Consider the following 24,366-nt stretch of genomic DNA (forward strand, 5'->3'; position numbering starts at 1 on the left):
AAAATCCTCCATCCTCAGCCACCTAGCTAAGCAAGAAATTCTACCCATTTAAAGCAAAAGTTTAAAAGATGATTATTATTCAAGACAAGGAAAATTATTCAAAGCCTATTCCATATATTAATCTATTCAAACATACAATAAGATAGAGGATTTAAAAAGTTATATTAATTGTTGAGGTTCTTGATTTGCTTTTTCTTCTAGTTTTCCTGAACTTTATACTTTTTATGCCTTATTTATAAACCTTTCAGTTCCAGGTATTCCTTATGAAGTGACGTATTTTGGCATAAATGTTTTGACTCTGAGGCTTCAGACATAACTAGCATCAGATCCTGAACTCCAGACTTCTAATGGACATTGGCCCCTAAGTATTTATGATGGTTTTGGACTTAATTTCTCAAAAGTGAGAAAAAAATATCAGTGATTGAAATGTTAAAAAAGGAATAGAAGTTTAAAGTATCTAAAGACATTTAAGCAATGCAAATAATGAACTCCAAAGTCCATGGTTAAACAGAAAATAGAAGTTCCAAATAGAGGTGTAGTGGGTGTAAATGAAAGATAAGAATAATCAGTGGATTTTTTATTTTTTTTTTTATTTTTAAAGTAAACAAACCACTATGTTCAAAAGAGGACCTTTGCAGGCTGTCTTGATACCTGTAGCATGCTGGGCTACAGAATAAAAAATTCCCCAAAATTTCAGTCGTCTTAAGGGCAGCATGAACAAAAGAAATCAAAAAAAGCTAATGACAAATTACTAGATGGATATTATAATACTGAGAGATTTACAGCAAAAGCAGAATGATGTGCTTGTCCATTAAAAGGAAGATGGAAGTGTTCTCTAGTAGTAACAGAGATGGTGGTTATCTAGGCAGAGACAAAGTACTCCTATACACACAGAAGAAATGCTTCCAGCTCAAGAGACCTGTATATATTACACTCCATGCCCCAAAATGGCATAGGTAATACCAAAAGCTACAAGAATATGATTACCATACACACTAACATTGGATGGGAAAGTACCATGCACAATAAGCCCTTTAATTTTTATCATGAATCTTAAACCACAAGAAAGGGAAAACAAATTTGATGAAAGAAAGAAATTGATAGTAATAAAATTCTGTAGAGAAAAAATTCTGTTTGGAGGTCTTTTCAATGAGACTGCACTTTGATCAGCTAAGTATAAGGTAAAAACATTATGGCATGGATATAACAGTTTTCAAAGGCAATTAACCTTTCAGTTAGAGTTCCATTTTAACTAGGAAAAAGCATGCATTATTAAATACAGCTGAAATAGTTTAATAGATATTTCTTCAACTGCAGCCACCAAAAGAAAACAATTTAGTAAATATGAATGTTACCCTTGGGAATCCGCAAATATAAATACTAGTTACTAACTACCAGTGTTTTCATTAGTATTTAAAAAACAAATCTGAAATGCCCACTTCTAGAAATACTTGTAGGTGAGTGAGAAACATGGAGCCTTTATGAAAACTGTGATGTTTACAATACACTTGACTTTTTCTGTCAGAAACAACAAATAAATCTGATTTAAGAACTGCTCATAGAACTACTTCATAATTAGTGTGACACCATCATGAAAGGACAAAAGGTATCAATTTCAATTCTTCTAGTAAAGAGAAAGCTCAACATGGTATTGGTGAGAATTTATTTGAAATGTATGAACCATCCTGTCATCCCTCTGGGAGCCTAAGCATTTCCTCCAGAGCTGCATTCAACTGCAGATGAACTAAACAGAACACTGAGACATGGAGGAACCCAGAGCTGTTTCCAGTGTCCCAATGTGACACAAGGAAACCAGGAGCTGTGTGGCGGTTCAAGGACTTTTACAAAATAGTTGTTACTTGGCCTTGAGTTACACTCCTCTCCTACCTGTCCCCTTCCCCAAAATGCCTTGTATTCATTTGGAAAAAAAGACTTAAGAATCCTGCATGCATAGTCTGGCTCTTATATTCAAGGAAGTACAATCCCAATTGCAAAAAGCTGAAGCAGACCCGTAGGGTGCCACCGAATGACAATACACTGGGATAAAGTATAAAAGCATTATCTTCCCTGCTCTCTTGAATGTCATCAATTACAGGCAGAAGTCTTTCTTCTGAAATGGATTTCTCTATCATAGAAATAATTACGTACAAGAATGACTTTTATTTGTTTTGGACTTAAGAAAATCTGTTTCTCTTCAAGAAGAAAGAAACACACAAGAATTACTGCCATTCTAAAGATTAAAATTGACATTTAAGCTGAGGAATTAACTAGAGTCCATGCTTCCTAGACCATTAAACTGTATGTAAATTCAGTGGAATTTGAAACTTAGATTCTAAATTCTGTAACATAATCCAAATACAGTAAAATAAATGATTTTTTAAAAATTCCAAGAAAAATCTTACCTTTGGTGCACGCACATAATCTGTCTGTGCCCGAACAGTATATCACAGAGACAAACATATCTGGTTCCTCAGTGCCCTCTTTTTTAGGTGGCTCCACTTTGGCCAGAATTTCAAAGTTTGAAAGATCTAGTATTTTAACATATCCTCCCTGAGTAGTTATTACCAGGTGCCCAAGAGTAGAGATCTCAGATCTTCTCTCTCTCCCATTGCCATTTTTAGAAGTTAATTGTATTTCCTCTACAGGCTCCTCACAGTCGTCCTCTCGATTATCCAATATATCTGGTGGGAGCAAAATCATTGAGGTAATTGTGTCTTGGGGGTCTTTGATATGCTGGATTTTGACTGGTTCCTCCTCTAGAGTAACTATTCTAGTGGCATAATTCATCTTATAAAGCACTAGGTATCCACCACTAACACTTCTCTGTTCAGGCTGAATTATTAAAGGAGTTGGTACATCTGCTGGTGACTCATGCTGGATTACATCAATACTTGTGCCATTCACTACAGCAAGACTTGATTCTAGTTCCCCCTTCCTTCTATTACATAGTGCCGAGTTTAATTTATTTAAATTATTCAAGGCCTCTACTTGATTTATTGCACTCAGAGATTCGACAGGACAAGTCCGCAGTCCTATTAACAGATGAATTCCATCTGCACAAGGTGTGATTGAATCTACACACAGGTTCTCCTCCTCTGCAAACTTGGGCAGACGCAGGCACTGAACCAAAGTCCCAGGCTTGGGAACCATAGAGCTCCACTTGTCCGAGTCCGGAGATGTCAGGTTGGCTGCAGCATCTGCAAACTGCTGAATGTAAGTCACAGGGGGATCCTGTAACAGCAACTGTTCCTGACTGTCCAGCTCCATTTCAATGATTTGTGGAACTGTGAAACCATCATCATGTATACTTTTACTCATAATATTGTTCATCTGTGAAAAGAGTTTTCCAGCTTTTTCATCAGACTCCTTGATGCTGTACAGCAGCAATACAGGCAAAGTCCTCCTTACCAGAGGTGAATTCAGTTCTGAATTAGTGCAGGATTCATTGTCAGTTGATCCCTGTTCCGAGACACTCTCACCTCGAGTCCTGCTTAGGCCATCCAGTGATCTCTGAGAGTTACTGCTTACGGGAGAGGTAGCAGGCGATTTGTATGTTAATAGACCTCCAGCTAATAAACAAGGAAAGGGAATGTTGTGTTGTTCTAGATGTTTTTCCTTCATCTTTTCACTCTTACAGTTGGCCAAACAGGGATTTGCCCCAAGTTCTTCTAGATCTTTAACTGTGTCCTCCAGGACATTTGCAACAATTTCCCACTGAAGTTTTTCAGGTTGCTGAAGAACACTGAGAGCTGTTATATCAAGGCTGACTTCCATAGTTTCTTTTTGTGATGTATGCCCTTTAAGACAAAAATGTTTAACATAATACAAATGCTCAAAGAACAAAATAGGAATCATACTGCATATAGTACTGTTTGTTGGAAAAAAAAGGACCTTTTTCCACATCTCATGCTCTTTTTTTCCCCACTTGGTGATCCTTACTCAAAGATGTAAACCAGATTATAGAAAATAAACACATAGTCCTCCCCCTCTCAAAATTTCTGACTCAACCTCTAAGAAAATAACACAAGAACACCATGCATAGCATTGTTCTGCTTCCATACAAAATCTTTATTCAGGAAGAAATACTTCATCAAAGTGCATAACCTTAGGGAAACAATCAAGACACAGGAACTCTTTCTGGCAATCCCCTGAATTTAAAGGGTTTTGTACAGCTGAAATTTGTTCCTGTTCTAAGAAAGTTCTTTTATCTTGGTTTGTGCAGTTTATTGACAGCAAGATAAGCAATGCTTGTTGTCAAGTCAGACACTTATTAACTAACAAAGCGTGATTTTCCTTTTCTCCTGTATGCAATCTCTCCACCACACAAACTTAAATACTGGCATTCCTTCCAAGGTAAATCCTTTTCCTTTTTTCTAACACAGTGAATACAATATCAGTTTTGACAGGGTTTTTTTAAAAGCCTGATGGAAGAATTTCCCTTCACCTCTAAACCATCAGATACATAACAGATCAGCTATAACCTACCTGTAACAGATTCCGATCTGGAATGCTCTTCACTGTCTGAATCCTCCAGTAAGTCGTCACTGAAAAAAATAATGTAAGAATAACACCATGTACATGCTAACTGCATGCTTAGTTTTAATTAAATAGGTAAAAATTAATGAAAAACACAGTGAGTACTATAACTGGCCATTCCTTTTAGCCAGCATTGTTCATCCACTGATGAGTTCATCACAGACACCAACATAAAGTTTTTTTCATCCATTATTGAACCAATAGACCAGATTTCTTTTTGTCTCATTCTACTATTGTATTTCCTACAATTCAGGCATAAATGGAACTAAAATGAAAGTCAGTTCTCATGAGCCTTTCAAAGAAAAATAAAACCATACAATCAGGACATCTAAAAATTAATATCAACATCTTCAAATTCCTCAAAATCATCTCTGGAAAGTGGAGCTGACAGACTGCTCTTCAATTCTACAAGGCAATTTTGTAGCTAGTACTGAAACAAGGGATGAACAGTGTTGTTGGTTTTAAAAATACTGCCAGATAAATCATAAATCATGTCGTAAAACTAGATTCTGTTCAAGATACCTTTTCAAGAGAGATAGGCCCCTGAGTAGTTCTAAGAATATTTAAATAATTAATGCATCTGACTTTAAAAAAAAATAAATAAATTATTTCCTATTACAGGCTCCTTACACATAGGAAGGACAGTAATCCCTTTGCAGCTTCAGGTATAACTATGCACAGTACCAAGTCAGATTCTCAAACTTCAACAAACTGGATGCTTATTCCTCATATCTAAGAAATAGATCTTTGTGGGGTCAAACCTGATCAACCTTCACTTCACAACATGGCAGACACAATTCAATACTTTGATCCTGATCCAGGTTCCCCTTAAGTGGAGAACTGATAGTAAATTGTAGGTTAAGCGAAATGTAAGATGCTTAGTTCTAGGCAGTATGATTGTACTGTCTGTATCCAGCTCTTAAAATTGGTATAATTCTATTATACTATTAAGAGTTCAACTATTAAGAGTTCCCAGCCCTAAAGCTACAGTAAGAGTCCAGGCAGCTGCTGATGTTGCCCATGTCAGCAGAAGAGCAAGCTCTGTATTTGCTCTGCACTACCAAAGATATCACACAAGCTCAAAACCAAAGATTTACCTCCTTGTGTATTTAGCAGTATTGTTACTTTCTTCTTAATGCTGAAGTTTAAGAAGGAACATTCAGAAAACCAGCAGGACTCTCCAGACAACTTTTGTTCTAAATTTTCCAACAGTTATTCACTCTATTGAGCTTTGGCAAGACCAGACAAGAGTTCCCAGTAAGACTGCATGAAGCACAAGTGAAATACTATTTTTTCTCACATCATCATTTCTAAGCAGTGGCATACCCTCTAGCTTATCCAAATCTTTGCAACAGGACTAATTGTTTAGAGTCTGTACGTGTGCATTAAAAGTATGCAAGGAAGTACAAATTCCTAGCATATCCACACAGTTTATTTTCAGAATGACATAACCAGAATTTACGGAGAAGCAATCAGAGAAAAGCATGTTCCAGAAGTCCATAAGGAGCCCTTGCTTTCAAAACCTGAAATATATAATCCATAACTAAAATGAAAAGCTGATCCTAAACTTATATTCCTATCTCTTTTTGCTCTGCCTCTGAAACCTGAGCGTAGGGCAGCAATGAGATCTGCAATTTCTCTGCTAGTGGAGTATGAAACTGCAACAGCAGGAAACTGATTAAAAAAATAGGAATTTAGATTAGTCTTTTTCAAGTGTTGAATTGTGTACAAATACAGAGTGACTAAAAATATTATTTCCCTGAAAAGAAAATTACCAATCTTGCATTTCACAAAGCATGACTTTGCTAAAATGGCCTTTACCACTTACACAGAAGCATTTCATATTTCTCATTTGGTAGACTGGCATACCTGTCTCCTTCTAGTTTTGGTATGTCTGAGCAGCTAGAGGAATCTTCTAACCATGCCAGTGTTGGTCTCCTTGAGTCAACCCCTGAGCTCTGTTCTCCTGATAACATAAGTTGCTGCACAATAGCAGGATCATATGCATTGATTTCAAATTTTAAGTGGACCTGAGAAATAACAACAGAAAACAGAAGATGTATTTGATTTTGAATCAAGATATGCCTGATCAGTAAACAGTTTATGAAAAATGATGGTTTATATTGCATACCTTCATAAGTTTGGAAACATCCCATATGCAGATCTTTCCTCGTTTTGTTGCAGCAGCTAGAAAATGAGGGCAACTTCCAGATCCAAAGCAGGTTATTCTGTCAGTGCCATCTGTGCAGGGAAATTGTGCTGGACTTGTTGCCAGTGTGACCGAAAGAGGTACATTCTGAGTGTGCTCACCCTTGACAAATGGGCAGTTTGGGGAATGTCTCTCATGTTCAGACCTTTCCAGATTAAAAGCAAACACAGAAAATATCGATTTTTTTACTGTGAAAACTACACACAGCATTTACAAGCTAAGCCCCAGAAGTGAAACTGAAACAAAACTGTATGAAATGTACTGCAGTTAACCATAAAAGAGAGCTCTGAAGTTACTAACACAGCTTTCCCTGCTGATTCTCAATAGCAGACTGTATTAAAGACTTGAATCAATCAATGCACATTCATATTCAAAATTATCAATTTACACAATGTTCTTAATATAATTAGTCCATTAAAAAATTTTATTTGTTCTATAGGCAGCAGCCAATCATGTCCCCAAAAAGCCCAGATTAAATTAACGTACATTAAAACTCTAACGTTACGAGTAACTTTAGAAGCAACGTTCTGTTTTTCATTCTATATTCACAATTAAAAGAATCAAAACTGAAAACAGTTCTGAATGTCACATTGACCTAGAAGCATGGAAAAAACCTAATCTTGATATACAGCTAAGACAGAGACATGACAAGAACAATTACACAGCTATAAAATGTCTTGAAAATCCTAAGTGAAAGGAGTAGACAAAAACTATGAAGATAATATTGCAAGGAAAAGTTTCCAGCAAGTCAGGAATCTGATGTGTTCAAGAAAAGATTATAAATTATCAACTAATCAAAAAAAAAATATTACACCAAGAACTGTTTAATCAGTGTAAGGTCCCACGTTTTTGTCACTATGCAGAATCAATTTTAGATTATTCAGGAAGCTAGTAATGCATACAGAAACTTCACAGAAAAGGCAAATATGGACTACATAGCCATGACAGTTTTTGAACCTGAAATGAGATGTGTTCTAGTCACAATCAAATAGAAGACTCAGTTTAGAATATTGGCTGACAGCTCTCAAGGAGCAATTTGAAATGAAATAGCAAATCAGAATTAAGAAATAAAACAAACTACATTTGTTTTTTCTTTTAGTATTAGACAGAAATTTGATATAGTACATCAAATCTTTTCGTGATTTGTTCCATGGAATCATTCTGGAAACTCATTCTTGTCAATGACTTGTCCTAAACTCACCAGAAATACCACTGAGATATGTTGAATTTTGTCCTTTGAAGATTTCTAACCTCTTCAGCACAAAATTAAGTGTACTTCACACATCATTAAACTTACCAAGGTTCATCTGTAGGCTCCCAGCACACCAAGCACACACTACAGGTAAAGCACATGGCTCTGTCATCTCCTGATGAAGCAGGCTATGAAAATAGGAAGAAACACTTGAAATTTATATAGCTATGTACTACAAAACACTTTTAACTAGGTGATAAAGTTCTTTCCCTTTAGTGACATACTAAAGCTATCACATTAAACATATTAAGAGACCACAATTTTTATATACTCCAAAGTGCCAGTACTTCACATTGAAAAAAAAGATATATATTATCACAGAAGAGATCCAGAACTAACATTCATGCAAGTCATTGGATGCAAACCACATACATAGAACAGAAATTACTTTGTTGTTGTTTTTTTTTGCAAAAGTTCACAAGGTTCAAAAAATTTAGAGCTGCAGCAGAATACATGCTTGGATAAACACGGGTTAAAAAATATTCCTACCAATTTCTTACGACCAAGTATTCTCTACCCCTCCTCTGCAAAGAACAGTTGTTACTAGCTCAAGTAACTGAGGAAGAGCAATCAAAATTTTCATTCTCTTAAAATTTAGCATTTTCAAGACCTCATTTCAAGATATGCAATTCCAACATATGAATTCCCTGCATTTCACCTTCTGTACAAGTTTAAGAAATCACCAAAAACTTCATCCACCTATCACACTTTACAACTGACAGATTGCAACAGACAGTATTGCTGTCAAATGGTGGGAACTGCCCGGCCATCATTATCTAAATCCATATTATAAATATTTCTTTAAAGCAGGAATAATTTCAAGGAATGAAAAATGGAAATAAGCAAAAGTAGTGGAATAAAACATTGAGGTTGTATTTATTCACTAAGCCTAACAATGTAATGTGATCTAAGACCTCTGTTAGATACAATTAAATTCTACTAGCAACGTATGGTTAGAGAACTCTAGTGCCAAGCTTACTGCCTTTTTGCTTTACTTGTAATATAAAAAGGATTATTTACTCAATAATCTAACAAGGAGAAGGACAGATTCTACATAACAACCAATTTCATCTCTATTACTGTTAACTCAGATCAATCTGGTATTTCAAAAAGTTTTATATACTGAAGTTCAGAACAGTATTTTCCGTGATCTGTACAAAAAAAAAAAAACAAACAAAAAAGAAGCAAACTCAAGACATCAACACCCCTTGAAACTTAAAAAAAAAATAAAAATTGAGCTGAATGACTGTCGCCCTGAAAACTCAGCTTCTGAGCTTGCTGACATGGTTTTCCAAAGACTTTCCCAGGACAGTAACTGTAAACATAGATATGTGTACATTCTTTCTGATACATGTCTTGTGATGGACATCTCTCACGGCCAGTGCAGTTGGGAAGGTGTTATCCTGACCATCCAATCCCTGGCCGTGGTCAGAAACCTATACATTCTGAGAGGAAAAATAAACTCTCTCTTTCACCACACCTCGACTTATGTCCATGTGATCAATTCATCGTCAGCAGCAACAAATGACAAAGTTTTTTATGGTTTAAGCATAATTGAAGGAATCCATTAAAAAAAAAAAAACTGAGTGAAAAACATCACCTCTTTTCCCCTGCCCTTCCACTTGGGGAACAAACACTAAGAACAATTAAATCTCTTGCCTGGTGATAGAATCCAGCTTGAGCCATAGGATCTGGCTGTGCCCACCGATAACCCACATGAGGCCATGAAGTGAATGTCTCCCGTCTGTTAGCTTCACTATACATCAAAGACCTAGAAAGGTGAAAAACCCTACATTACCCAAAATTGCCACTTAAAATTAAAAACCCAAACTATTTATAAGACTTCCGGTCCTTTAGTAACCATTAAAAATAGCACAAACCTATAACTTACACATAAAATTTTAACTATTACAGGAAAGTTACAAAGTTTCTTCACTTGGGTGCTCAAAGTACATCCCCAGTAAAAAAGAAAAGGCACACAGCTACCTATGGATCTTAAAAGCAGGATTAATAAAACAAGCTATTTGATCTACCTGCAGAAAAGCGTCAGATACCCAAAGCTATTCTGCATCAAAGGCAGGTGGAGAATCTAGCCCAACTGCAAGAGAGTTGGATTTTTTTTTTTTTTAACACGACAACTTGTAAAAAAATTTGGGTTCTTAAACAGTTAAACAGATATGAATAGGCATATTTAAAAATACTCTGAAGGGATATTTTAGGCTTAACTGAATACATGTTCCAATCCCCACCCTCCCCATCATCACTCACTACATACTAAAATACTTGTAAATTTTAAACTACTACATCCCAAAATATGAACCTCTCTGCAACTCAACAGTTAGAGACCAAAGAAGTTCCTCTCTTTTCCACCTTCACTCAGTGCATGTCCCTCATCTGCAACAGTACATGAGAAATGAGTATCAGTTTTTCTTTTCCCTTGACAGAGCTTTGTTCTCCCAAGAACTAGAGCTGTTAGATGGAAAGGTGCCTTATTTCCTCTTTCTGCTTCTCAGTTCCAGGAGATTTTTGCTGTCTTATAAGAGAATGAAAATATTAAACATTTCCTGCCAAGGAAGTAATCTATTCTAGCAACACCCACATAAGAGCTATCTTAACTTGACACTATACCAGCTCAAGAGACAGATCTTGGAAGAGCTCTAATCAAAATACAATATGGTGAGGTACAGGTAGACCTGAAGGCTTGGGGAGGGAAAGCTAAGAGATGAAATCAAATTCATTAAATTATTTGAGGTGTAAGAAATGACAATACACATGCAAAGTAATATTTGTACAGACACTTCCAAGAAAGAATAATTTATAAGCTTAGAAGATTTACCAGTATTCTAACTAGTCTCCACTTAAGAAGGTTAAAATAATGGGTTACTTGCTTGTGCATACATTACCATTTGGATCAGAAAGAGATGAAGCAGCAATCTGAGGTAAAATTTTCTCTTACCCCAAACACACAGCAGGTGACAAGAGCTGAAGTAGCGTATATATGTTCTGCAAAGGTAAATTCCTAAACTTCTAAACCATAAAACATAAGCATGACTCTTTCTTGTATGAAGGCAAAGCAACGGACTTCAGGATACAAAATTGTATATATTTAAGGCTGCAATTATTACCTTTCTAAAAGTTTATGTTGGTATTAAGAGCAAAGTAAATTCTGTTTGCATTAAAGCTAAAACCCAGTCAGTCTTGTGGAGTCCATAAAGGCTTTGCTAAATTCAATAACATGTATGGCACAGCACACATTAAACAGTTAACTAGCTGTATGTGTAAGAACAAAGAACAGAACAGGACTAATTCTTTGGCAAGTAAGTTAATGTCATCTAAGAGCTTATCCTGATACAACTAAGGGGTCAAATTCATCACTTATTTTGTCTTAATATACCTGTCCACAGATCGCCCAGGTCCCACACCAAGCTCTGGTCGTGCGCTGGGTAAGAGGTAAGATAACCTATCCATCACAGAGGATGCTACAGGTAAGGCAGCAATATTTTGATTTATCTTCTTGAGTTCATTTACAATGGCACTGGCGACAGACTTCAAAACATGATGAGGAAGGTGGAACGTAACCGTTGCCCACTAAACAAGAAAAAAGTGTCTGTTTAAAAATTTTAGCATATAAACAACAAACAGATCATAAAAGTGTCAAAACCAAAGCACATGTAATATCAAAAAATATAACAACAGAAGCACAAAAGCAACGTGAACATAACACAAGGAAAGTTAGTAACTTCAAATTTTTGTTCTTTTTTGTCCTTTCTTGTTTTGAGCTTCAAAAGCTCAGTTGGGTTTATAAGTTGACTTTATCACCAAGAAACAAGAAATCTTGTTTATTCTCTTACCAAGTGAAGCTTCACACATAAAACTAAGGAAGATACTATATTCCCCTGTCTTCAAACAAAATCCACCACACTCAGTCACAGATTTTGTATATTTCAATGGTACAGACAAATTAGATGTGGGAATTCATGTTATACAGTACTAAGACAAATTCTTACCTTTGCAACTTTATGATTTGCTGCTGTTTCATGTGAGGTATTTTTTAAGCCATCCTTCAGTTGTGTGATGAACAAATCATATCCCTCTGTGCTAGAAACATCTACTTTTTCTATGCAAGCAGATAACAGCTGCTGAGCCTAAAATGCAGATGTGTAAGCAAAGTTAGTACCCACACTGAGTAACTACAACAGAAATTATGCCTGTATCATTACTCTCAGATTTTCCAGATTCAACTTTATCATATATTATATCAGCATAATTCCCATAAAAGATCCAGACCTGAGTATGATACTCCAAATTTTATCTCACAGGCCAACCCACAGATAAACTTCAGCAATGGTAACAGTAATTACTACAAATTCTCTCAAGGGCAATATTATCAAATGTTGAAAAAGTCAGTCATATAAATTACAACTGAAGATCTATTAAAGCAAGCAATGAGGAGGCATCTATTGCCCAATGCTTTCTCTTCAAAAGGATTCATTCAGCTTTAATGATAAAAAGTGACAGCAAGAACAAAAGTCTTGCCATTCTGAGTAGCTTTGTGCCTTCAAAAAGATAGATAATAATGAGAACAACAACATCGCAATAAAATTAGAGAGAAGTTATTTAGAATGCTAATGCAGTAAAGCTGAAAAACTGGGCAAAGAAAAACCCAGGCTAGTTTAGAACTTAGTTCTTAAAACTCAGAAATAATGCAGCTAGGAAAGAATGCTATAAGCATTATAATTCTTTCATTAAGTGGTTAAAGACATTTTCTTCCAAGTCTCATCTGTTTCCAGCTCACCCCACTGTCTGCTAACTTCATGTTGACAGTTAAGATTAAAAGGTATGCTTAATGTGCAAGGCACAGGGTATTCTAAATCTGCTGTTAGGTGGGTTAACATCTGAAAAATATTACAGGAACTCTTTCAAGTTACAAACACAGGGAAATATTACCCAAGGACAATGGTCAAGCAGTCCTTTAAACAACCACAAACTTGTCGAAACAGAACAGACCAAAAGGCCCCTTAGTTATGGCATTAGGAAGTGGAGGGGAAGAAAGACTGAAATAAGGAAAAACAGCCCCCTAGCTAAAGAAGTATCAGAAGAAGAACAGACTGTAGAAGTTCCTAAACTGTAGTGTTCTATAACGAAGTCAAAACAGCATAGAGGTTGCTTCAGTTAATTCTGACAATTAGAAATGCATAAAGGTGCACTGCACTACCAGCAGATCAAACTACTTAAAAGACTATTTAAATTAAGTGTAAAAATTAGCAGAAAGGTTCTAGAGAAAACTAAACACTAAACTCCCTTCCTTGGATGAAAGTTTTTGACCTTTCTATGATGAAAGAGGTGGACAGATGTGTTTGTATGATATTTGCTTAATATTTACTAAAATTTTCCAAGGTCTGGGCTACTGACTTTTAAAATTAAAAGAAAGAACTTAAGGCTGCTAATGTTTTGCCTTCTTCCTCACTGATTTGGTGATGAAACTCCCAAAGCTATTCCTAATGAGCCCCACACTTCTTTTTCTACAGGAAGGATCTTTACAGAGAAGGGCTGTAAATAAGGGTCTGTAAACTCTTTAGAACCAAAGAATCTTTGTGCCAAAAAACTGACACAAACTTGTAAGTTATATTGAACCATGTGAAACTGCAAACATGCCACAGCAGACCTTATGGAAGGAAATTCTGACCTCTGACACTTTCTTCACACTCAGACACACATACAAAGATTCTTTAGTAACTCACAAAGGGTATAAAAGTGACTCCAGTGGGCAACAAGCATCAGGAGCCTGGAAAGCTCTCTTCAGAGACCTCAACATTTTATTGCCATTACTGCTACTCAAGTCACATAGTTAAAAACTTCACATATAACATACATTCTTGATTCATAGTAAGCACCTGTTATTCAATACTTCAGAAGCACATAAATAATTTACATCAGTGCTGAGGATAAACAAATGCAACAAAATCCTAAGCACTACACTCTTAAGCAGAAATGTCTACATTAGCTTCTCTTAAAGTGATACTAAATGTTCAAAGTACTGTGACATGAAGTACTGTGTTACAGCCGATCCAAACATGTAAGGGAAGCCAGGTTTGCACAGAGAAAAGTCTTTTGTTAGGCCAGCTGACCTTGCTAGAAAACTTAGATTCCAGCTCTAATTCTTCAAATGATGAAACACCATATTACCTAATTTCATCTTTCCTTTCCTGAAGACTATAACAACAACAAAAACAACAACAACAAATCCGGCATGTCTAACAGGGCAGACTAACTTCTACAAGTAAACATAGATTCCATACACAAGCACTGACAAAGGTGGGGAAATGAGTCCTTATCTCTGGTCACTAAAAAGTTCTTACATCTGAAGTAATGTAGTCTTGAGGCATGCTCTTACTTGTTTGAGATACAGATAACTGTGAAAAGCTATGACCCTATGACAGCTAACAACTAAGAAACTCTTCTATTAGATGGTGTTAATATCACTCTAGAAAGTCAAGAGTCAAAAATGTCTGGTTTCATTATTGCCAACACAGTTATTTACATGCCTCTTTTTGTTCCCTCCCTCCACATCTTACCTCTGTAACTGGCAATTCAAGCTGAACCACGTCATCTTGTTTTGAAACAGGCGTTTGCAGGGCTGTGTCCAACAGTAAGATGCCATTGAGATCTTTCCTACATCCTACTGCATAATCGTCCACAAAGATCACTTTATCCACAGCAGAAATATACTGACATTTCACCCGTCCACCTGGTTTAGCTATAAAGGAAAGATAAAATGCAAGATACAATTAGAAAAATGTTCTTATAGAAAAGACCTCTAATTTCTGTTTAGGAAAGTAATGTAACACGTTGGCAAGATCTTCTTGAGATGATCAAAACCTAGCATTTTAGCAACCACAATTTTCACCAAGCTTTTATATTCCTACATTAAAAACACACACAACAAGAATTTATACATCCCATCAATAACTGCAATCATTTTATTCCTACAGTGGAAGCCATTAATTTAAGTCCTCCTCCTAACAGGAGATCTCAACTAGTGTTTTCAAGCTTAATGCAGATGCCTGGTGTACTCCATACCAGCTGACAGTCAATACTAAGAACTAAATCGTACAAATCAGAACAAACACTGAGACAAAATTGCTAAATTACCATTTAGGCTTATTAACACTACTTCATCAAGCAAAACAATACTTAAATTCTCAAAACTAAGTACAGCATGTAACATACCAACGTGGCATGTGTTCCTTGAGACACTACAACAGCTCATTTCTGCTCAGTGCTGCACATGTGATGTCAGTAACAGGTTTGAGAAGTTTGGTGAAGGCAGAGGAACACTGCCAGCAGATAAATAAGGAAAGGCTGTGGCAATGGATATTATCACGTAAAATGTTTAATGTTACTTATCACGATTACGTGTCTAAAGCTGAATGGATTGCAGAACTAAATATAATCCATGTAAAATGCTACCTGCATAGAAGGCAAATTGCTTTCTATTGCAGACAGAAGCAGATTATGTGTATGTTATAAATATATGAACACATTCTCCAAGGGCAGCTGAAAGTGCTGGATTATCAACACAGATGTCTTCCTGTCGCACAGGAACAGGAGTTTCATTAAATTTTGCATTAATCATGTCCTGTCCATGTTCTCCTCTTTCCTCAGACACTGGATACTGTTTTTATTATAAATAATTTAAAAATCACCATTTTGGTAGCTAGCATACAGTAAAACACCCAGGCTAGGGACAGCTACATAATTCTGTCATCTTTACACTTTGACAGAATTAAATGGAAATTTAAACTTCTGGAAGTATAAGGCACATGAATCTGACCACATTACATTTGTGGTATCCTCTTTAATGCAGGTAAAGAACAGTTGTCAGCTACACTTCTCACCAAGATTTCAGATTTCGGAAACAATGACTGATATACTCACAAAATAAAGGACATGTGTTTGCCTGCATTACAGGTACTGCAATCGTAATCATTGATACAGCAGTCAGAAACACTTCGAGTCTGGAATCACTTGATACTTGGGCAGTCTTTGGTCCTTGCTCAGCAAAAAAGAGTTCTCTGAATGGTAAATCAACTAATTTCAAATTGTGTTTTTGCCAATCCACTGGAGTTCCTCAGACAAGACTTTCTACAGCCAGCACAGCTGCAGGCAAGGAAGTAAAACATTTTACAGGAAAATAAGTTTTGTCAAAAATTCAAATACAAGATTTAACATCTTTAAAAGTGTAAGTTTCAATAACATACTGGAAACTATTATGCAAGTAAACTGAACAGTATCTGATGCATTAAACTAGAAACCTCAGAAGATTCTGATGGCATTGGCAGACTCTTCAGTGATGTAAGGGATGGATAACTAGAGGACACCTTCTTTAACACTCTTCTCTCCTCCTCTCCCCTCCCAGAGAAAATGGGAAAAGCATCTCACACTTTCTGGCAGTGCCAACACCATGAACACTTGCTTTTTCACTTTCCTTATTTCTTGTCAAGCACAGGAGTATGCTCATGCCCTGTGACTAGGAGTTTAGCAGTCTGTAGAAGCCCCAGCCATTGTGGCTTTCCAGGCTAGACCACTCTTATTTTATCAATTCTGTAGTGATGTTAATGAAATATCATATCTAAAGCAGCAAACAGCTAATATCCTCTGACTAAATGGTCCGAATCTTTAAAAACCAATGATGATTACTAACGAGGCAGATAACATAGTATTTCTGCTCCACTGCAAAACAAAATAAGAAGTTATAACTACAGAACAAGAAATACATTGCCTACCAGCTGTGATTTTCCATGTGCTGGCTAATATTCTGGTTGGTTGCATTGACAGAAAGATTGGCCAAATTATCTCTAGAAAGTTATTCACAGTTGCTGGTTTTATTTTATTTGAAGCACATAAAAACAAAACAGGCTTTCTTAGCCTAAGTCAATGGAGCTTCAAAGAAATGATTCAATCAATATTTAATATTTTTCCAAAACCCAGAGAAACACATACCGTAACTGACTAGTTTACACTGAATAGCCTCTGAGTTGCTGAGAAGCTTTTTTGCAAATAGGAGTTTAATTTCAAAAGTTCACAAAACACACTTCAAGACGTTTCTAATTCTAGTCACATACTATAACATAGTCTACATATGGCTGACCATATGATTATAATAATAGATTGAGAACCAGGAAACCAAAGAATACAGAAGCTACCACTACAGAAGTAGTAACCTAGAAGTTATGCCTGGAAAAGTTAAATCATCCTAAGCATTGTCAGAAGTGTCCTTTTTAACTCAAAATCAATATTGTACAATGTGCTAAAGGACTCTGCCCTTTGAAAAATATACTGGTGCACCTCTAACATTATGTCCTGCCTGTCCAGCCTAGCTTTACTGGCAATAAATAGTGATCTGTATCTTCACAAACCACAGCTAAAAAGTTTCACATAAAATCACTAAATTACTTAAGCTAGATCATCAAAACCCAAGTCTTACTCTCATTTTAGCCCAAATTGCTTTAGCTGTAATTTATTTTGCGTGGTAGGAGAAAAAGCAGTCATTCAAAGTTTCTAATGATTTTGCTTTTCAGTCTTGGCACAAGTGAATCATAGCTTTTCCCAATATCTCCAGCCTATCTGCCTAGGATTGAAAACAAAACAACTCACAAAGAAGTCATTAAACCTTTTGTCAGCTCCTACAAGGAAACCTGGCAGGCTGCTAGCACGCTAGAAGTGCAAATCCAATCACATATTACAGTATGGTACGTCATCTATCACAACATTAAAACTAGCAATCTAAAAATTTAAAATCAAACCAAACAAATATCAGATTGCAGAAATCAAGAACCTGAGAAAAGGAACATTTCACCTCCACCTTCTTTTTTTCAAACAACAGAGAACAGAGACCAGCAATTTCCTGTGACTGAAATCTGACCTAAGAGAGTGTTACAGAAAACAAACTTGTTTGGAGAATTCGTAACAGTCTAAGCAGCATCTGTCATGCCCCCTTGCCCGTGGGCACTAAGATGAACCAAACCAATTAGAGAATTAGCTTTGCATTTCAAGAAGTAGAACTATGAAAATGTTTGTCTCCATCTCTCTTCTAAAGATAGATTCAGCCTCAAAGCTATAGAGCTTAAGAGAAGCACTGTCACCTACATATGCTTGGCCATCATCATGAAGAGACATGGATTAACACTGGCAGTAACGCCTTTATCTTTTGTGATACTGAAAAAAGTTAATTCGCCTAGAAAACTGCTAGCCAGGAATGGTACTGAAACATATCAAAGTCAGTAATTCTCTTGACAAGAAGCTCTCAATACAGAGCAAAATGCCCCTCCAATAGTTTCTAAATTACAGTAAACTAACATTTACCTGCAGCTATAAAGTAAGAGTGGTAAACACATGCATCATAGCACTAATTCTATAATCCTAACACCCAAGTCCAGTCAAATATCTAAGGGAACATTCATTACTTTGATCTATGAACGTCACTAAGTCTTTAAATTAAGAATTAAAGTAATATTTTTTGAGAAATAGAAATCCCATTAGCCCAGTAGAATACATACATTACGTGCATCAATACCAGTTTCTGCATTTTCAATTTAAATTAAAATATCCAAACAATATCTCGGTACTCATTTCAAAATACTGCAAGCATGGGAAAAATGAATGAAGTTTCAGGAGAGCAAAAGTCCTATCTGTTCCATTAATTTTGTACCATAAGATTTGAGCATCAAGCTTAAAGAGAATCTAAAACTCAAGAAAAGGACAGGTTAGTGAACAGCAAAACTATCCTTTCCCTTTGAGACAAAAACACACTTCCTGCTAGAACCTCAATCAGCTACTTCTCACATTTTTCACATGTACCTGGGATTAAAAAACCTTATGTATCAGTTGTCCTCATTTGCCACAAGGCATGTGCCTTTCTTATTGCTAACACTTCTTGTAATCATAAAACCAACTGAAAGTTAGCAAGTATAACACCTAATTACATGCTAGCTAAGCAACACATCTGCCAAGGCAAGCATAGCAGAACACTTGCAGTTTGAGGAAGTTCTGCAATGCAAATATTAATAAAAAAGAGAAAATCCTCTCCTAAAGTTCAACTTGTTGTCTTAACTTGCTGTATTTATAGGAATCTATTTTGAACTAATACTACAGAAAAGCACAACTATGGATGAGCTGCAAAGGGTTCACACAAAAGAGGATGAAGAGCAAATCACTACAAGTCTGGTCTAAAAAGGAAGTTGTCTCCAAATTATTTCACATCAGTGGCTCCCAAATGAAACAAAGACATGGTGGTTGTGAACAATTGGGAACATCATAACAAGATGATGTCTAATGCCTGGCCAAATCAGGCCATGACTGCTCATAATTACTGAATTTAGCAGTTAGAGATTCTCCCTTGTTTCTCCTCTTCTCTTCCTCATGTACATCCCCTCTGAATTTTTCAGCTCTGTAGTTTTATCTTCCAGGTCCAGGCCTGGCACCTTATTTGCACTAAAAACACCTCACCAAAGCAGTCTGCTGTCACCGCAAAGGCAGTCCATGAGCCCCTCTTTTCCCCAAAACAAAAATATTCTCAAACTTGAGGAAAAGATAGGAAGGAAACTATTAGATGAACACAAGTTCAAATCCCTATTTTAGACAAATTATGTAAATGGCTTAGTCCAGGTATATACAAGCAACACTTTCTCTTCTAGATTTCACCATACACACACACCTTCATCTGCCACATCAGCTGGAAGAGCTGTCCAGAATGATTTAATAAAGAAAAAACACACTCAAGCTGAAGCAGGAAAGAAAATTCAAAATATTATCCAAACAGCAAGAATGCTGAAGGAGACAAATACCCGGATTTGCATTACAAAGTGCCTTCAAACCCACTTATTTGCAAAAACTGGATTTAGTTAATAAAAAACAAGACATATGATCTAAAGTTTATCTTTTCCTTTAGCAAAAAGCAGGACAGAGTTGCTTTGGTATCAGTTTCATTATATGATAGCTGGTTTTAATAATCCTTATTAACAGGAAGATGTGTTATCTGGGCCAAAGCACTGGAGACTGCCACATGAATATTAACTAGATGTGTCTGATCAAGCAACTACTAAGAGACGCTAACACTAACATTTAAAAGGTTTCAGAACATAAACAAACCCCACTGAGATCAAGACAGTTCATATCTCACTCACTTTGCAGGCATAGAGTTCTCTCCCACTGTACAGACTCAAAATGAATCAGCAGGAGGATGCTGCTGAGCTCCTTGTGCCCGTGCTCTTTGTGTGGTTTCAGATCTCCATGTATCTGACATCACTTGGATGTACAGAACACAAGTGCTCACAGAGCTTTACGCCGTTATTCCAAGAACAAATTAGGAAAGATTTCACAAGGTATTCTAGAATCCTTCCTGCAAGCCCAGATAAACTGTGAGAATGTAAGTCACTGCAATTCTTCTGCAAACACCTCACAGAGGGCACATTCTTCTTCAAAATTTTTCTTATAGTGAAAATGATGAAAAAAATTCAGAAAGTTTTCTTTCAAAGAGTGCAGACAGATTACACAGCTTCCACCCACAACCAGACACGGGCAAGGAACACTTCGCAGCTCAGTAACAGGAAGTTCCTGTTCTTCAAGTGCTAGTCCCATCACAGCATTTCACAACAAAGAAACTTTGCCAGATGAAATTTTACTACCAGTTCCTCTTTTGGTCCCTAAAGTGGCATCCGAGTTCACCCATTATGTATCCTGCAGTCTCTTCAACAGGAGAAAACATCTCCACATATGGCACTTTTTGAACTCCCAAGACTGTTTGGCAGGAAATGGTTTAGCTTCTCACCCTTCCAAGCTCCAATACTGTAAGGAGATTCCAAGAAATCATGCTGGGAAGAAGCAGTCAGTTCCCAAAAGCAGATGGGTGGGCTACAGGGCAAGTGAAAAACTGGCTACATTGTCCTGTGCAAAGTCAGTAGTTAAGGATACAACACCTAGCTGGCAGCCAGTGATGAGTAGCACCCAACAAAGCCTGATACAAGGTTCGCTTGGATGGTGGGACATGCTGCACCTTTATTGAGAGTAGATGACACCAAAGGGACATGACTGATACAAAGGGGCAACTGATACATTAAATGGCAGGGCTGCCTTTTACAAGGATCTCAGACAGAGGAATGTCTTGACACAAATCTGATGTTCAGTGAAGACAAATGCAAGGTCTTATACCCAGAATGGGATATAACCCCATACATCAAGAGAAGCCGGGGACCGACTGCCTGGGTGGCAATCCAACAGAAAGAACTTGGGGATCCTGATGGACAGGATGAACAAGAGGCAGCAATGCATCCTCTCAGCCACAAACTGTTACCATAGAGGGGACCATGGGAAAAGATCAGTCTCTAATCAGCAATAAGCCCACATCCAGAATATCAGTTCCATCTTCGCTTCACCATCTGAGATATCGGCACATATGTGACAGTTCCACGAATGGCGGTACTAAGTTAGAGGGCTACAGCATACAACATGTGGGGAAAGACTAAGATAACTGGGCTTATCTTACCAAGAAAAAATGGTTTAGGAGAAAATTTATCAGCAGTCTTCCATTACTACAGCAATATTTCAAACACTATTTTAGACTGCTGAGACCTTTCTCTTTTGGACATCGCTTTAAAAAAAAAATATTACATAGAGAAGCAGCATAGTGAATCAGAGCAAAATGCTCATAATCCCAAGACAAAGACTTTGCCCAAGACAGTGGTCTAAATCGAGTGGTTAGTGAAGAATTTAAGAAAGGTAATCTACACAATGGTTCTTTCCTCTAACACTCTTAGCCCCAGTCAATTTGCACTTAGGGACTTTCTGACCCAAAAGGAATTTTGATTATTAAAATGACCTTTGACAGGCTTTTCCTCTATCACTTTGTCCGACACTGTTTTAATTCCACAAACATATAGCATCCACAATGCCCTCTTGTCAGGAGCTCCATATTTTATTGTTTCTCATAGCTACTTATTTTGATCCCTCAACTCCTGTACTTGAATAATCAACTCCCAATTTTTCAGTTACCACATGCTCTCACTCTCTTAACTCCCCACTCTTAATCATCCCCATCATCTTTTTCAGACTGAATACTGTTTCACATAAATAAACCATTCCACACCTTAAGTTTCTGGTTCTGTTATACTCTTTTTGAGAAAGAAATACTGCACATATAGACATTGAAAAATGACATATAATCAGATGAGTTCTTGACAACTTCTCTGGCATTTGCTTATATGGTAACAACTGAGCATTCAGCTGGTATTTCATATTCCTAGCACAATTCCAAGATCACATTCTGGCATTATGAGTTAGTTCAGACTCCAGTACGTACACCAGGCTACAATGCCACTAAATTCTTTTGAGTATTTCAAGTTTATTAAATGCATTCTCATATTCTCCTAATAACTACTTCTACAGGAAAGCTGAAGTAGAACAGACTAGATTCATGCACACTTAAGTTATATTTAAAAGTGAAACTATTCTTTAGGATTCCTTTTCAAACTCTTCAGACAAGCTGGAAAAATTAAAAGGCCTTTTACTCTTTAAACATGTATTTGCAGTGTAAGAATATTTGAAGATGGTGATCACATAAATTAAACCTCAGTTCTGTCACTAAAGAAGGACATTCAGAAAAGCTACCTTAAGCCCGGCCATGCCAGGTGCCTTCTGTAGGTATTGGGAAGGCAGTTCCTCCACAGATTCAGAATAAGGACATTTTCTTTCTCATTATAGCATGGGGAGGGAACCTGAGATTATTTGTTGAAGAATGCTGGTCTTGTGACTTCTGGCTCACAAAAGCGGTATCAAACTGAACAGGAAAAATCCACTACTAAAAAAAGTTTAACGAGTAGTGTTACATGTCATCATTTACATTGCAACATAAACCTAGGACCCTACAGAAGGCAGGTCAGCTAAGTCTATCCCACTTTTTCTCCACATTAACCACACTACCTTCTTATTCTCCAATTAAACACACTATTTCCAGTCTTCACTGCCATCTTCCCAGATTCCTACTTCCCTAATCCATTCCCCATTGTCCTTCAGGCACTCCATCATAGTTCTCAGTGCCACTCTTCACCCTCCCAGCTCTTCCCTTCAAAGTTTTTCACAAATCTTTGTTGCCTGTTGCCCAGTAAACAAGGGTTTACCAAACTGTTCTCCTACAGCTGCCAAATGCAACGACAAAAACCTGAGTGCTTCATACTCAGTCAGATCAGGGAACTGCAGTGGGTCAAACAGTTTTCCCTCCCCAGATGTACAGGGGACTGAAGAACTGCTGACAGACTGTATGCTATGCAAGCCTTCATTAACCAGATTTGTGATTGGGTATGTTTCCACTAACACTACTGATTTTCAAGACAACTTAAGCAAATTCCCTCTTAAGTTACACATTAAAAAGTTATCAACACTCACTGAATGGCCCTAGCAAACAGCTCAAGAAAATTTTAAATATAATAGTGCTTATATTAATGTGCCAGATCAGTTATTATTTCCGTAATTTTACACTTTTAAACTTATATACAATGTTATTGACTACCATCCTTACCTGCGGAGTGCTCTTTCCCCAACATGCACACGAATCTTACAAAATAAATGTTCTACAGACTTCCTGTCTACTTTTTTACTAGCAGTGTACACTGGGTCCTTAACAAATCTTGATACTCTTCCCAAAGACAAGGAAGCAAAGGACTCGTAAGTGTTACTATTCATCTGTATTTCAGAAATAAAAGAACTCAGGCCAATAGCTGCTCTTTCTTGAAACTTCTACTCAGTGACAAGCACTCATCTGGTGACTGCAAGCAGCCAGTGCAATTAAGAGAGCATTAACTATTTAAAGGACAGCTTTCTAGCAGAAAGCAATACTGTGGCATCACTTAAGAACCATCAGGAAAGCGAACTAACCAATGTGTCAATTTTTTATTTAAAAATTTTAAAAAACTGTGAGAAGTTACTGAGCCCACTGGAACAGATAACATGTAACAAGCTATCTCACAACATGACCTGGGACAGTCTGATATACTCAGAAGTTGTCCATGAGTCCACGTGACTGTAAGCCTCATCTCCATCTTCAAAGCAGTCTAAGAAACATTTTTTGAATATGTCATACTGTTCAGAGAAAATTAAAGAATGCTTGTAAAAGCAAGGATGGACACTTTGTTTCCTGAATTGAAAATAACTAGAAAGAAAACCTGAAATAACAGGCCAACACCATACCAAAAAAATCAGTCCTAATCATTATTAAAAAAGAATTAAGATGAATCTTCATCTAGGATAGATTTTTCTCATAGTCTGTCTTATAAAACTTTAGATGTTCTGTTTTCACTTAAGTAATGGATACCAGTGC

At 36.8% G+C, this 24,366-nt stretch overlaps 1 protein-coding gene across 3 annotated transcripts in view; it reads right to left on the reverse strand.

The window, feature by feature from the left end:
* Positions 1-24,366, reverse strand: part of BIRC6 (baculoviral IAP repeat containing 6) — a 175,370-nt gene that overhangs the window by 144,860 nt on the left and 6,144 nt on the right. For 2 of the 3 annotated variants that reach the window (XM_086878080.1, XM_086878079.1), the window contains exons 2-10: positions 14,573-14,754; positions 12,005-12,142; positions 11,392-11,585; positions 9,657-9,768; positions 8,043-8,125; positions 6,668-6,890; positions 6,406-6,566; positions 4,486-4,544; positions 2,403-3,797 (exon numbers count right to left, since the gene is read on the reverse strand). In XM_086878080.1, the coding sequence (XP_086734206.1) occupies positions 2,403-3,797; positions 4,486-4,544; positions 6,406-6,566; positions 6,668-6,890; positions 8,043-8,125; positions 9,657-9,768; positions 11,392-11,585; positions 12,005-12,142; positions 14,573-14,754 (2,547 nt within the window). The remainder of the gene's footprint in view (positions 1-2,402; positions 3,798-4,485; positions 4,545-6,405; positions 6,567-6,667; positions 6,891-8,042; positions 8,126-9,656; positions 9,769-11,391; positions 11,586-12,004; positions 12,143-14,572; positions 14,755-24,366) is intronic. The other variant, XM_086878081.1, reaches the window with a different exon arrangement.

This window comes from Cyanistes caeruleus, chromosome 2 (genome assembly GCF_971803275.1).
Source record: "Cyanistes caeruleus chromosome 2, bCyaCae1.hap1.1, whole genome shotgun sequence".
NCBI classification, from domain to species: domain Eukaryota; kingdom Metazoa; phylum Chordata; class Aves; order Passeriformes; family Paridae; genus Cyanistes; species Cyanistes caeruleus.